At 42.7% G+C, this 14,816-nt stretch overlaps 1 protein-coding gene across 5 annotated transcripts in view; it reads right to left on the reverse strand.

The window, feature by feature from the left end:
* Nucleotides 1-499: 499 nt before the first annotated feature.
* The window catches only part of LOC106565394 (retinoic acid receptor RXR-alpha-A), a 173,478-nt gene continuing 159,161 nt past the window's right edge, over nucleotides 500-14,816 (reverse strand). For all 5 annotated transcript variants that reach the window (XM_014132501.2, XM_014132492.2, XM_014132471.2 and 2 more), the window contains exons 8-11: nucleotides 11,656-11,788; nucleotides 9,716-9,807; nucleotides 4,578-4,683; nucleotides 500-4,350 (exon numbers count right to left, since the gene is read on the reverse strand). In XM_014132501.2, the coding sequence (XP_013987976.1) occupies nucleotides 4,203-4,350; nucleotides 4,578-4,683; nucleotides 9,716-9,807; nucleotides 11,656-11,788 (479 nt within the window). In that variant the 3' untranslated portion in view covers nucleotides 500-4,202. The remainder of the gene's footprint in view (nucleotides 4,351-4,577; nucleotides 4,684-9,715; nucleotides 9,808-11,655; nucleotides 11,789-14,816) is intronic.

Consider the following 14,816-nt stretch of genomic DNA (forward strand, 5'->3'; position numbering starts at 1 on the left):
AGGTGTTTCCTAGCCGAGTCCGCGTTTGGTTAATGATGTTTTACCCCCTTGAGACAGACGCGGAAGCAGAATGACTAAAATCACTCATCTGTAATAAATGTTGACTATTTTGCGAAGGATGTTTTTAGTTGAGCAGTTTTACATCGTAACGTGTAAAATGAGCAACGTGTTGTCTTATGTAAACAAAGTCGGATCTGCTGGGCAGGTCTGTCTCGATTTAAGCTATTAGATGGAGCAATCTCCGCAGCTGTTCAACCCATGTTAATAGGAAAATGGACAAAATCAAAACCCAACCTTCATTTACCCGTTGTGATGCATGGATGTTCCAAACTCCGATGAGACTCACTTTATGACCAATTATCCTATTTAAACTTGTCACTTTTTAATGACTGTTTCTGACTCGAATCGATGTCACGTAGGCTGTTTTCAGGCTTTAAATGTAATTACCTATTAGGTGGGAGGACAACACAGCACAAAGACAAAAGCAGCATCAACAACATTTACTTTTAGATTTTTTTTAATAATCTTTTTGTCTTTCCATGAAAGATAGAATATCGGAGAACAACCCACAAAGAACAGATGACGTTTTCCAACTCGTTAAAAATAGACAAAATGTAATGAGAGGACAATCTCATCTTGTATCGATAGGCCAGAAAAGGCAAAGTATAGGCGACAGTTACCAGGGTGTCACTGCAACCACTCTTCTCACTTTTTTTCTTCCCCATTTTAAATCAACATTTACACAAACAATGTATACAACAGCCCACAGGAGGAAAATGGCAGGTACAGAGTACATAAGCAAGGGATAAAATTACCTTTGTACAAAAATATATGTCAAGAAGTGGGGTTTTTTCTTGACATTTTGCTGAATTCGTCAAAGAAATCTGTGACTGTCATGAGCCCAGCGTTTCCTGATAACGTTGAACATACAAGTAGCTAAGCAATAAATTGATTTTGGAGGGCTTCATGTCTTTTGTGTGTAATAACCCGTTTTGTTGTTGTTGCTGTTTTCAGGTCCCATATAGAACAGCTGTTAGCTGGTGAGGGTTAGGGCTTTGCGCTCCTTGTATTATGCTGGTTGATTGAAGACTTTTGCTTTTAGAGAATCGAGGCCAATGTAAAAAGCACATATTTTTTGACAAACACCAAGAAACTATTGAGTATAACACTGGAATCAGGACTGGCTCAGATAGTTTGAACTGAAGTACTTGTCTCCCTGTTACTCTAAATTAACTGGAAACACGGAACGGATTTATAGATATTTATAAATATATACACATATAGACAAAATATAGCTTTATGGTATATAAAGCATTTTCCATAGCTATTCATTCTATCTAAGTAATCATTTCCGTATCAGTCCAGAGGACCCTTCTCTGTCCATTCCCTGCAGGAGTGAGCGAGCTTGCACATCTGCGTATGGCTTTAACGTACAGTATACACCTGGGGTCTCGAATCACATTAACCTGACCAAGCAGAGAATAGGAGACATCAGACACAAGTGAGCAGGTGTATATTAGGTGTACATCTAAAAAGTTGGACAAACTTGTTTGCAAATAAATGAATTAGCAAAATGCATGTGGTTATTTTTCTGAAATGTTTGTTGAGGTGCAAACAGTTTGATTTGACCTACTCATGTTCCAGAGAATGCAATTTCCAGATAATTACTTTTACTAGTGCTTAAATTGGTATCATTTGAACAATGAGCCAATTCATTTGTTTTTTTTGACAATTACAATTAGTCTCGATAAAAATACTGTTTAGACAGAATTGGCCTAAACACAAATCATCTCCTTCTCCTAAATAGTTTCAAATATAACCTAATGAAAATGCAATCACCTCACTAATATACACGAGCTAGATTTGAACTAAGGACGTGTCAATCAATCCTGCTGAGGTTATTGTTACTCATTCAATCTTTCTGCGAGAAAACACATTGAGGTTTTGACTGACCAAAGACAAAAATGAACATTGATAATGTCATGAAAAAGTGCCATTTCTGGTTAAATACTTGTACAAAATTCAAGTAATGTTGCAGTGCTGCATCTCTTCCACTAGGGGGAAGTCACAGCTCTCCCAAAGTCACCAAATTCTCTATTCTCGCTGGTCAAACCCTCTATCCATCGCAAAGCAAATGTTCTATTGAATTTCTCTGTGGCTCTCCCTAGTCTGCTATCATAATGTGGACTGCCAAACTCGCTCCTGGATATCTGATAAAGTTGATTGAAATCCAAAGCAGTCTGCTGTCCTACAGGACAGGGTTTAACCACCCCTTTATAATAACAACGAAACCCCTCTATGGACAATCTTTGGAGAAAGAAAACACTAGATGCATAGTTATGCAGCAGCTGCAGAATAGAAAGAAAAAAAGCGCAATATGGGCATATAGCAGATTTATACATAACGTTACATATTTAACATTTCAATTTGACTTAAATGAAACTGTGTTGTCCACAGAAGTGCAGGCTATGGATCCCTCTGAGGGTGAGGGGAGGCTGGGCAGCAGAGAAGTCAACAGTCTCTGTCTCTTCACCAGGCCCACATCCTCCAGTCAGAGTGGATGGATGGATGGCCTGGGCCTCAGCCTGATCTGGCTGCCCCAGAGGTGAGCTTGCAATGGAGCAGCATGAGCTCCACAATACTGAGGTTAAGTGCCAAGCAATAAGAGTACATCAAGCCATAAACATGACTGTATTGAAGCTGTGTGTGTGTGTGTGTGTGTGTGTGTGTGTGTGTGTGTGTGTGTGTGTGTGTGTGTGTGTGTGTGTGTGTGTGTGTGTGTGTGTGTGTGTGTGTGTGTGTGTGTGTGTGTGTGTGTGTGTGTGTGTGTGTGTGTGTGTGTGTGGTAATTGCAAATTGTTTTGCAAATTAATAATTAAACATATACCATCAACACTGTGTGTGTGGTTGTAATGTCCAGTACAGGTCAAAGACCTTCTAAAGCTAGGTTACACTGTGAGGAACAGCAGGCTTGGTTGTTGTGTGAAGGTCAATCATGGTGTGTTGAAATTCACAGAAGAGTGGAACAAAAGGTCTCAGAGGTGGAGGGAGACATGACAAAGACATGGCATCACTTTAGAAAGCACTTAGTTCAGATCAGAGGACACTATTTCCTTACAGTACAGTTCAGTCAAATCATCCGTCTATTTCTTCTTCATTTTGTGGTCACCTTAACTCAGACAGGAAACAGGACAAATAATTGTAGTACGAGAACATATATCTGTTTGCTTTCCTTCCTGTGGCAACCTTCCAGACCACACAGTAATGACATGTAGTATAGGGCCTATGTCCGAGTGACTCCAGATACACACTGTGCCTAACGTCAGTCCAGTACACCAGAATGAGTAGTTCCAGAGAGAAGCTTCTCTGTGCAGACAGTCACGCCACATGGAGGTCATCCAGCTCTGGTCCTAAGAGGCCACACTGCAGGCTTTCACTCCAATCAGTCTCTGAAGCTATATGATGAGCCTCTGAACACTGGACCGATGTAGCGATGTAGCATCTCTCCTCTCATGTTCACACAGTGCTAATAGAATAAGGAGATGTGGAGAAACGGCTTAGTTTGGGTTCAGAGACCTGAGTGGAGCACCGTTCATCTGCATGTTCTCACCTCTGAGTCCTTTTCTACAATACACCTCAAAACAGACCCAACCGGACCAGTCCGGATTGTATCGGACAAGACTTGACCGGATTGGACCAGACAAGACCGGGCCTGGCTCCTCCCCACTGCACACAGAACATTAAGTTAGTTCTAAAAGTGAGACGGCTCCAATCAGAGCCAGGGACAGCCCATGCAGCCCCGCCTCTCTTCAACAAGTCCAAAACACGATTGTCCCAATTACTACGCTGCTGTGCATCCAATGATGGAACAGTTAAAGATACACCTGCAGACAGCTACATGTTACACCTGGTCAACTCTGCTGTTGTTTCACGTTACAAAACAATGGCTTCAAACACTTATTTTCTCCTCAGTCCGTTTCATCTCCAGTCCATCGTTGTCTCTCATGAGTTATATATATATTTATATTTATATATTTGTACAATATATAAAACAGACCCATATACACTGAACTTGTTTTTTGAAACACATCAAAGACAGTAAAAAGGGAGGAGACACGTCCGTCTCTCAAGGGGGAATGGTTTGCAGGACCACTCTCGCTGTCCAGGGGGCGGGGGAAACACGGGTGACGCACCGCCTGCAGTTATGTCATTTGGTGGGGCGCCTCTAGCATCTCCATGAGGAAGGTGTCGATGGGCGTGTCCCCGATGAGCTTGAAAAAGAACAGGTGCTCCAGACACTTCAGACCAATGGAGCGCAGGGCTGGTAACCGCAGCAACAGCTTGGCAAACCTAACCCAATCAAAGACACAAAACAGTGATTAGCGTGACAGAAAATAAGACATGGATTTAGACAAGATGTTGTCTCAAATGTTGATGTACAGTAAGTCATGACAGGGTCGCCCATGACATAATTGTACATGTACAATTTATACATAAAGCACTTTCTGCCAAACACACTGACAGACGAGTGGAGGAAGAGCGAGAAAAGAGAGAAATAAAGAAAGGTGTATTCGTACCTGCCAGGCTGATCTGGGTATTTCTGTTTGCAGTAGGCCTCCAGAGAGGCGTAGACCTTCTCTCTCAAAGCCTCCACCTCACCTGGGTTAGACAAGCCTTTAGAGTCTGAGTAGAGACACACACAGACACGCACTGCATCAGACAACTAGGCACAACAGTCACAGGATACCAGGTACGCATTTATGTACAGCCTGGCTGCCCCTGAAGGCTAAGACCTGCATGCTGTCATCAGAAGGCTTTAAGACAAATAAAATCAAATGACATGTGAGCTGCCCTACTGGTCTGGGTCTCCTATACAGTGCCTTCAGAAAGTATTCACACCCCTTAACTTTTTCCACATTATGTTGTCTTACAAACTGGGATTAAAATGCATTTAATTGTAATTTTTTGGTCAACAATCTACCAAAAAATACTCCGTAATGTCAAATTCTAACATTTGATCAAATAAAATATGAAAAATCAAACATATATCTTGATTAGATCAGTATTCACACCCCTGTCAATACATGTTAGAATCACCTTTGACAGACATTACAGCTGAGAGTATCTGAGAGTTTTACACACCTTGATAGTACAATATCTTTCCATTATTATTTTTTCAATTCTTCAAGCTCTCTCAAGTTTTTTGCTGATCAATGCTCAACACACATTTTCAAGTCTTGCCATAGATCTTTAATCTGATTTAAAGATGCACTCTCAAACTTTTGTGTAATTTTAGCCAATAGTTTTTTGAAAGTGACGCTCATGAGCCAAAAGTGGTTCACGTTTTTTTTGTGTACTACGTCATTAAATTGTGTACTACGTCATCTTAAAAATATATATATATTTGTATGATATGTTGCAAATCCAATTCGTAATATATGTTACGACATTGTTGTGCTTAAGATCCTGGAGTGCATCTTCAAATCTCTTAAGGATCCGCCCCTTTTATTCAATTTTCACCTAAAATGACATACCCAAATCTAACTGCCTGTAGCTCAGGACCTGAAGCACGGATATGCATATACTTGATACCATTTGAAAGGAATATAACACATTAGATCTGGTAAAAGATAATACAAAGAAAAAAACATGCGTTTTTTTGTACCATCATCTTTTAAATGCAAGAGAAAGGCCATAATGTGTTATTGCAGTGCATGCGCAATTTAGATGTTGGCCACTGGATGGCAGCAGTGTATGTGCAAAGTTTTAGACTGATCCAATGAACCATTGCATTTCTGTTCAAAATGTTGTATTAAGACTGCCCAAAATGTGCCTAATTGGTTTATTAATAACTTTTCAAGTTCATAACTGTGCACTCTCCTCAAACAATAGCATGGTATTATTTCACTGTAGTAGCTACTGTAAATTGGACAGCGCAGTTAGATTAACAAGAATTTAAGCTTTCTGCCAATATCAGATATGTCTATGTCCTGGGAAATGTTGTTGTTACTTACAACCTCATGCTAATCGCATTAGCCTACGTTAGCTCAACCGTCCCGTGGGGGACTCACCAATCCTGTAGAGTCAAAACTGTAACTAGGCCACTCAGGAACATTCAATGTCATCTTGGTAAGCAACTCCAGTGTATATTTGGCCTGTGTTTTAAGTTATTGTCCTGCTGAAAGGTGAATTTGTCACCCAGTGTCTGTTGGAAAGCAGACTGAACCAAGTTTTCATCTAGGATTTTGCCTGTGCTTAGCACTATTCAGTTTCTTTTTATCCTAAAAACTCCCTAGTCCTTGGCGATGACAAGCATACCCATAACATGATGCAGCCACCACCATGCTTGAAAATATGAAGAGCGGTACTCAGTGATGTGTTGTTTTGGATTTGCTTCAAACATAATGCTTTGTATTCAGGACAAAAAGTTAATGTCTGTGGCACATTTATTGCAGTGCTTACTTTAGTGTTTTTTGCAAATAGGATGCATGTTTTGGAATATTTGTATTCTGTACATGCTTCCTTCTTTTCACTCTGTCATTTATGTTAGTAATGTGGAGTAAATACAATTTTGTTGATCTAGCCTCAGTTTTCTGATATCACAGCCATTAAATTATGTTTTAAAGTCACCTTGGCCTTATGGTGAAATTCCTGAGTGGTTTCCTTCCTCTCCTGCAACTGAGTTACTATCTTTGTAGTGACTGGGTGTATTGATGCACCATCCAAAGTGTAAATAGTAAATTCACCATGCTCAAAGGGATATTCAGTGTCTGATTTTTTTTTTAATCTGTGAACTTCTTTGCAAACCATTGGAAAACCTCCCTGGTGTTTGTGGTTGAATCTGTGCTTAAAATTCACTACTTGACTGAGGGACCTTACAGATAATTGTATGTGTGGGGTACAGCGATGGGATAATCATTAAAAAATCATGTGAACCACTATTACTGCACACAGAATGAGTCCATGTGATTTGTTATGCACATTTTTACTCTTTAAATTATTTAGGCTTGCTATAACAAAGGGGTTGAATACTTATCGACTCAAGACATTTCAGCTTTTCATATTTAATTCATTTGTAAAAGATTCTAAAAACAAAACACCACTTTGAAATGATAGAGTATTGGGAGTAGATTAGTGACACTTTAATGGATTTTAAATTCAGACTGTAACACAAAAAATGTGTAAAAGGTCAAGGGGTGTGAATACTTTCTGAAGGCACTGTACATATGCATGGTAATTCTCCCCAAAACACAAGCTGGATGAGGCAACAACTGAACAGTTGAAGTCGGAAGTTTACATACACCTTAGCCAAATACATTTAAACTCAGTTTTTCCACAATCCCTGACATTTAATCCTAGTAAAAATTCCCAGTCTTAGGTCAGTTAGGATCACCACTTTATTTTAAGAACGTGAAATGTAAGCGTAGTAGAGAGAATGACTTCAGCTTTTATTTCTTTCATCACATTCTCAATGGGTCAGAAGTTTACATACACTCAATTAGTATTTGGTAGCATTGCCTTTAAATTGTTTAACTTGGGTCAAACGTTTCGGGTAGCCTTCCACAAGCTTCCCACAATAAGTTGGGTGAATTTTGACCCATTCCTCCTGACAGAGCTGGTCTAACTGAGTCAGGTTTGTAGGCCTCCTTGCTCCCACATGCTTTTTCAGTTCTGCCCACAACATTTCTATAGGATTGAGGTCAGCGCTTTGTGATGGCCACTCCAATACCTTGACTTGGTTGTCCTTAAGCTACTTTGCCACAACTTTGGAAGTATGCTTGGGGTCATTGTCCATTTGGAAGACCCATTTGCGACCAAGCTTTAACTTCCTGACTGATGTCTTGAGATGTTGCTTCAATATATGCACGTACTTTTCCTTCCTCATAATGCCAACTATTTTGTGAAGTGCACCAGTCCCTACTGCAGCAAAGAAGCCCCACAACATGATGCTGCCACCCCCGTGCTTCACGGTTGGGATGGTGTTCTTCGGCTTGCAAGCGTCCCTATTTTTCCTCCAAACATAACGATGGTCATTATGGCCAAACAGTTCTATTTTTGTTTCATCAGACCAGAGGACATTTCTCCAAAAAGTACAATCTTTGTCGCCATGTGCAGTTGCAAACTGTAGTCTGGCTTTTTATGGCGGTATTGGAGCAGTGGCTTCTTCCTTGCTGAGCGGCCTTTCAGGTTATGTTGATATAGGACTTGTTTAATTGTGGATATAGATACTTTTGTACCTGTTTCCTCCAGCATCTTCACAAGGTCCTTTGTTGTTGTTCTGGGATTGATTTACACTTTTCACACCAAAGTGCATTCACCTCTAGGAGGCAGAACGTATCTCCTTCCTGAGCAGAATGATGGCTGCGTGGTCCCATGGTGTTTATACTTGCGTACTATTGTTTGTACAGATGAATGTGGTACCTTCAGGCGTTTGGAAATTGCTCCCAAGGATGAACCAGACTTGTGGAGGTTTACAATTCTTTTTCTGCAGTCTTGGCTGATTTCTTTTGAATTTCCCATGATGTCAAGCAAAGAAGCACTGAGTTTGAAGGTAGGTCTTGAAATACATCCACAGGTACACCTCCAATTGACTCAAATTATGTAAATTAGCCTATCAGAAGCTTCTAAAGCCATGACATCATTTTCTGGAATATTCCAAGCTGTTTAAAGGCACAGTCAACTAATGGCATGTAAACTTCTGACCCACTGGAATTGTGACAAAGTGAATTATAAGTGAAATAATCTGTTTGTAAACAATTGTTGGAAAAATTACTTGTGTCATGCACAAAGTAGATGTCCTAACCGACTTGCCAAAACTATAGTTTGTTAACAAGACATTTGTGCAGTGGTTGAAAAACAAGTTTTAATGACTCCAGTCTAAGTGTATGTAAACTTCAGCTGTAGGCTATACTTCTGATTCAACATTTATTGCAACACATTTCTGGGTCTGATTGGTTACCACTGAGCAAGTGAAAAGGCCTGAATACAGCAATACTCTCATCTCAGTGTGGGAAAGGACTCAGCCTCTCTGAATCCCAGCATTCCCTCTGTTAGGCCATCTCCGTGAGCTGCTCCTAATTAGGGCAAAGTAGACTGTGATCTGTTCCAGAGCCAGGTCTGTAGCAGAGTGACTCTGGAGTACAGAGGAGCAGTCTGTCCTGGGAGAATGAGGCCCGCCGGAGCCCCTGTGGGCCGGTGGCACGCTCCCACACTGCTCTTTGTCTCCGGGGCCATGGCACAGACTCATTAAAGACAGGGAGCGCGTCTGGTGCCAGCGGGGCAGGGCTGGCACGGGCACTCAGCATGGTAATGAAGATAACCCTGGCCTGTACCATAGAGCAGAGGGCTAGCAGAGGGCTTTAGCAGAGGGCTTTAGCAGAGGGCTTTAGCAGAGGGCTTTAGCAGAGGGCTTTAGCAGAGGGCACTGTGGTCACTTTCGGGGTTGGGAGAAACCACGGCAGGAACAAGGGTCTGGTGGGGTGTGTGTGTGTGTGTGTGTGTGTGTGTGTGTGTGTGTGTGTGTGTGTGTGTGTGTGTGTGTGTGTGTGTGTGTGTGTGTGTGCGTGTGTGAAGGCTTCACATGTATGCAAGTTCACCGGTATCACAGGCAGTCATTGTTTGTGAGGTCAGAGTAGCGGGAACAGAGCCCTTTATTGTATTAGTATAATCTAAATAGAAGGTTCTGGATTAAAGGGGTGCTAGGAGTGTGTGATACCTGGGTTGAAGAGGACGATAGCCCGAAGGCAACCCAGCTCTGTCTTGTCCATCTGCATGTCTCTCATCTTGGACACCAGTTCTGTGAGCACTCTGGATGGAGAGAGGGAGGCACATAGACAGGCTCTTAGAGATCTGACCATCAGCCAGCAACACCTCCGTAGGTCAGCCTTCATTACACCCTCCTTTATCTACAGGTGTAACTCAATGGAAACTCAGTACAAATCAATTCACAACACGGCCCCACTGCCCTGACACACAGGGAATGTTCAACCAGAGGAAAATCGTACAGCCCTGCCTACACCACGTAATTCAAGCTGCTTAGAACATGGCTGAGAAAAGGACATCCATGAACGGCGTAGCACAAACACAATCACAGACTGACGTGTGACATCACTAGGCGGGGCGGCGTTTCGGGAGTGTGACGCGACCGCTCGAACTCCTCACCCCTCTATGACTCCGTCACGCCCGCTCTCTATCTCTCTCTCTTCACCTCCCTCTGTCTCTCTCTCTCTCCACTTCTCTCTGTCTCTCTTTTCTCCACCTCCCTCTGTCTCTCTCTGTCTCTCTCTCTCTCTCTCCACCTCCCTCTGTCTCTCTCTCTCCACCTCCCTCTGTCTCTCTCTCCACATCCCTCTGTCTCTCTCTCTCCTCCTCCCTCTGTCTCCCTCTCTCTCCACCTCCCTCTGTCTCTCTCGCTCTCCACCTCCCTCTGTCTCTCTCTCGCTCTCCACCTCCCTCTGTCTCTCTCTCGCTCTCCACATCCCTGTCTCTCTCTCTCCTCCTCCCTCTGTCTCCCTCTCTCTCCACCTCCCTCTGTCTCTCTCGCTCTCCACATCCCTCTGTCTCTCTCGCTCTCCACCTCCCTCTGTCTCTCTCTCCACATCCCTGTCTCTCTCTCTCCACCTCCCTCTGTCTCCCTCTCTCTCCACCTCCCTCTGTCTCTCTCGCTCTCCACCTCCCTGTCTCTCTCTCGCTCTCCACCTCCCTCTGTCTCTCTCGCTCTCCACCTCCCTGTCTCTCTCTCGCTCTCCACCTCCCTCTGTCTTTCTCTCTCTCTGAGACAAAAGTAAATTTCAGCTCATCCTAATTTAATTTGCCCGTTGGAACAATGAGGGTAAAAAAAAGACTTGAGTGCTTAAGTTAACCACCCTCTTCAGAGAGGGTATAGAGCTACATCATCAGTCATCTTAATGCAGAGATGTAATCCATCCTTTAGAAGTAGTGAACTGGCAGTATGCTAATCACTGAGCACAGACTCCCAGCTGGGGATAGAGGGAGAGAGAGATGGAGAAAGAGAGAGAGGGGGGAGAGAGAGAAGAGAGAGAGGGAAAGAGAGAAAGACGAGAGAAGGAGAGCAGAGGGAGAGATAATTGGGAAAGAGAGAGAGAAAAGAGAGGGAGAGAGAGTGAGAGCGAAGAGAGAGAGAGAGCGGACAGGGAGAGAGCTGTTGCCCTCAAAATAACACTTCAGTTAGCGACTCAGCACGCCAGGGGCCACAGGGTTTAGAGTTTACAATACTGACTATCTGTTGGATTGATATCGCACTGGATGGCTTGATCAGCGTCTGTGTACACTGAGAAGGAATACTTGATACTGTTCTTTTGTATTCATCTGTCAATAAAAATGTGACTGAAAAATGAACGATGCCACAATAGGCATCAAATGTGATTAATAGAAAAGAAGGTCAATATCGGCTTCGGAATCGTCACAGCCTGCCGTGGGATTGCATGTCAAAAGAGTGTGATTTCATCAGGAACGCAGATAAATTGATTTCTTCAGAAACTCTGACTGAGGTCTCCATCTCCATTTTCACTGTTACCGGTAGGACTAACCCTAATCGTGGAATCTTAGTAATAAAGAATTACATAGCAACCAACAAAAATGTATTTCACAAAGCTGATTATATCAAGGCAGCGCCAACAGGGTGATGATGACTACCTGTCAAAGATGGCTCCCACTCCAGCACTGTGGGCGCTGTTACGATGGACGTGTAGCCCTGTTGCTAGGAGGATCCCATCTTTCACTGCTATCGAACGGTGCGAGAAGGATGCGATGAGGAGCTCGTTCCACCCTAAGAGAAGAGAGAGAAGAGAGGGAAGAATAAGGAGAGATAAAGAGTGAAAACCTATTACAAAGTTCATGTCATATTCAACATTCAAAGTTGACAATTGTGTTGACAATTGAGCTGACAACAAGGCAAGAGAATTCCAACGAATCAATCTAGGCTGAATAGTCAAACCAGAAAGCTCTTTCATGCATAGGCTCTGGGTTATTAGCAACCTATCTCAGATGTGCTTTCCAGAGAGATAAGTGTTTAACAGGGTGAACTGCGCCTGCCATCCCAATAAAAGGTGACACACTTGATATGCCAAGCGAGGGTAAGACACAGAGAGCTCTGTGCCGTTTGAGTGACAGGGCTCCTTTAACTGTTCTGTCAAGCAAAACTCCACACTTCTCCCCAGAGTTGAGTTGGGAATGAGAGGGGCTGGGATGCTTTCATCTGAGAGACAGCACAACTAAACTGGTTATTTATAGAAGACCTGAGCTGAGCACTGAGAAGAGGAGACAGGACTCTCTCGGCTAGCTTCAGAACACGCTTCGTAAACAACAGGTGTAGACTAACAGTGAAGTGCTTACTTACGGGCCCTTCCCAACAATGCAGAGAGAGAGAAAATAGATAAAAAATAGAAAAGTAAAACAAGTAATAATAAAAGTAGTAATAGATACACAATGAGTAACGATAACTTATATACACAAGGGGTACCAATACCAAGTCAATGTTCAGGGGTACGAGGTAATTGAGGTACAGTTGAGTTGGAAGTTTACATACACTTAGGTTGGAGTCATTAAAACTTGTTTTTCAACCACTCCACAAATTCCTTGTTATCAAACTATAGTTTTGGCAAGTCAGTTAGGACATCTACTTTGTGCATGACACAAGTCATTTTTCCAACAATTGTTTACAAACAGATTATTTCACTTATAATTCCCTGTATCACAATTCCAGTAGGTCAGAAGTTTACATACACTAAGTTGACTGTGCCTTTAAACAGCTTGGAAAATTCCAGAAAATTATGTCATGGCTTTAGAAGCTTCTGATATGCTAATTTACATAATTTGAGTCAATTGGAGGTGTACCTGTCGATGTATTTCAAGGCCTACCTTCAAACTCAGTGCCTCTTTGCTTGACATCATGGGAAAATCAAAAGAAATCAGCCAAGACCGCAGAAAAAAAATTGTAGACCTCCACAAGTCTGGTTCATCCTTGGGAGCAATTTCCAAACACCTGAAGGTACCACGTTCATCTGTACAAACAATAGTACGCAAGTATAAACACCATGGGACCACGCAGCCGCCATACCGCTCAGGAAGGAGATGTGTTCTGTCTCCAAGAGATGAAAGTACTTTAGTGCAAATCAATCCCAGAACAACAGAAAAGGACCTTGTGAAGATGCTGGAGGAAACAGGTACAAAAGTATCCATATCCACAGTAAAACGAGTCCTATATCGACATAACCCGAAAGGCACCTCAGCAAGGAAGAAGACACTGCTCCAAAACCGCTATAAAAAAAGCCAGACTTCGGTTTGCAACTGCACATGGGGACAAAGATCGTACTTTTTGGAGAAATGTCCTCTGGTCTGATGAAACAAAAATAGAACTGTTCGGCCATAATGACCATCGTTATGTTTGGAGGAAAAATGGGGAGGCTTGCAAGCAAAATAACACCATCCCAACCGTGAAGCACGGGGGTGGCAGCAACATGCTGTGGCAGTGCTTTGCTGCAGGAGGGACTGGTGCACTTCACAAAATAGATGGATTCATGAGACAGGACATTTATGTGGATATATTGAAGCAACATCTCAAGACATCAGTCAGGAAGTTAAAGTTTTGTCGCAAATGGGTCTTCCAAATGGACAATGACCCCAAGCATACTTCCAAAGATGTGGCAAAATGGCTTAAGGACAACAAAGTCAAGGTATTGGAGTGGCCACCACAAAGCCCTGACTTCGATCCCATAGAAAATATGTGGGCAGAACTGAAAAAGCGTGTGCGAGCAAGGAGGCCTACAAACCTGACTCAGTTACACCAGCTCTGTCAGGCGGAATGGGCCAAAATTCACCCAACTTATTGTGGGAAGCTTGTGGAAGGCTACCCGAAACATTTGACCCAAGTTAAATCATTTAAAGTCAATGCTACCAAATACTAATTGTGTGTATGTAAACTTCTGACCCACTGGGAATGTGATTAATGAAATAAAAGCTGAAATAAATCATTCTCTTTACTATTATTCTGACATTTCACATTCTTAAAATAAAGTGGTGATCCTAACTGACCTAAGGCAGGGAATTTTTACTAGGATTAAATGTCAGGAATTGTGAAAAACTGAGTTTAAATGTATTTGGCTAAGGTGTGTGTAAACTTCAGACTTCAACTGTATATATGTACATATAACTAGGAATAAAGTGGCTGATAGTAGAACAGTAGCAGCAGTGTATGTGATGAGTCAAAAATGTTAGTTCAAAAGGGTCATTGCAGATAGTTAAATAGTTAACCAAATAGCTACCCGGACTATTTAGCAGTCTTATGACTTGGGGGTAGAAGCTGTTCAGGGTCCTGTTGGTTCCAGACTTGCTGCATTGATACCGCTTGCCGTGCGGTAGCTTAGAGTACAGTCTATGTCTTGGGTGGCCTGAGTCTTTGACAATTTTTAGGGCCTTCCTCTGACACCGCCTGGTATAGAGGTCCTGGATAGCAGGGAGCTTGGCCCTAGTTATGTACTGGGCCGTACGCACTACCCTCTGTAGCGTCTTGTGGTCGGATGCCAACCAGTTGCCATACCAAGCGGTGATGCAGTCAGTCAACATGCTTTTAATTGTGCAGCTGTAGAACATTTTGATGATCTGAGGGACCAAGACAAATCTTTTCAGAGTCCTGAGTGGGAAAAAGTGTTGTCGTGCCCTCTTCATGACTGTGTTGGTGTGTTTGGACCATGCTAGATCCTTAGTGATGTGGACACCGAGGAACTTGAAGCTCTCAACCCGCTCCACTACAGCCCCGTTGATCTGAATGGGGGCATGTGCTTGGCCCTCCATTGCCC

Source organism: Salmo salar, chromosome ssa01, assembly GCF_905237065.1.
Source record: "Salmo salar chromosome ssa01, Ssal_v3.1, whole genome shotgun sequence".
In the NCBI taxonomy this organism is placed as follows: domain Eukaryota; kingdom Metazoa; phylum Chordata; class Actinopteri; order Salmoniformes; family Salmonidae; genus Salmo; species Salmo salar.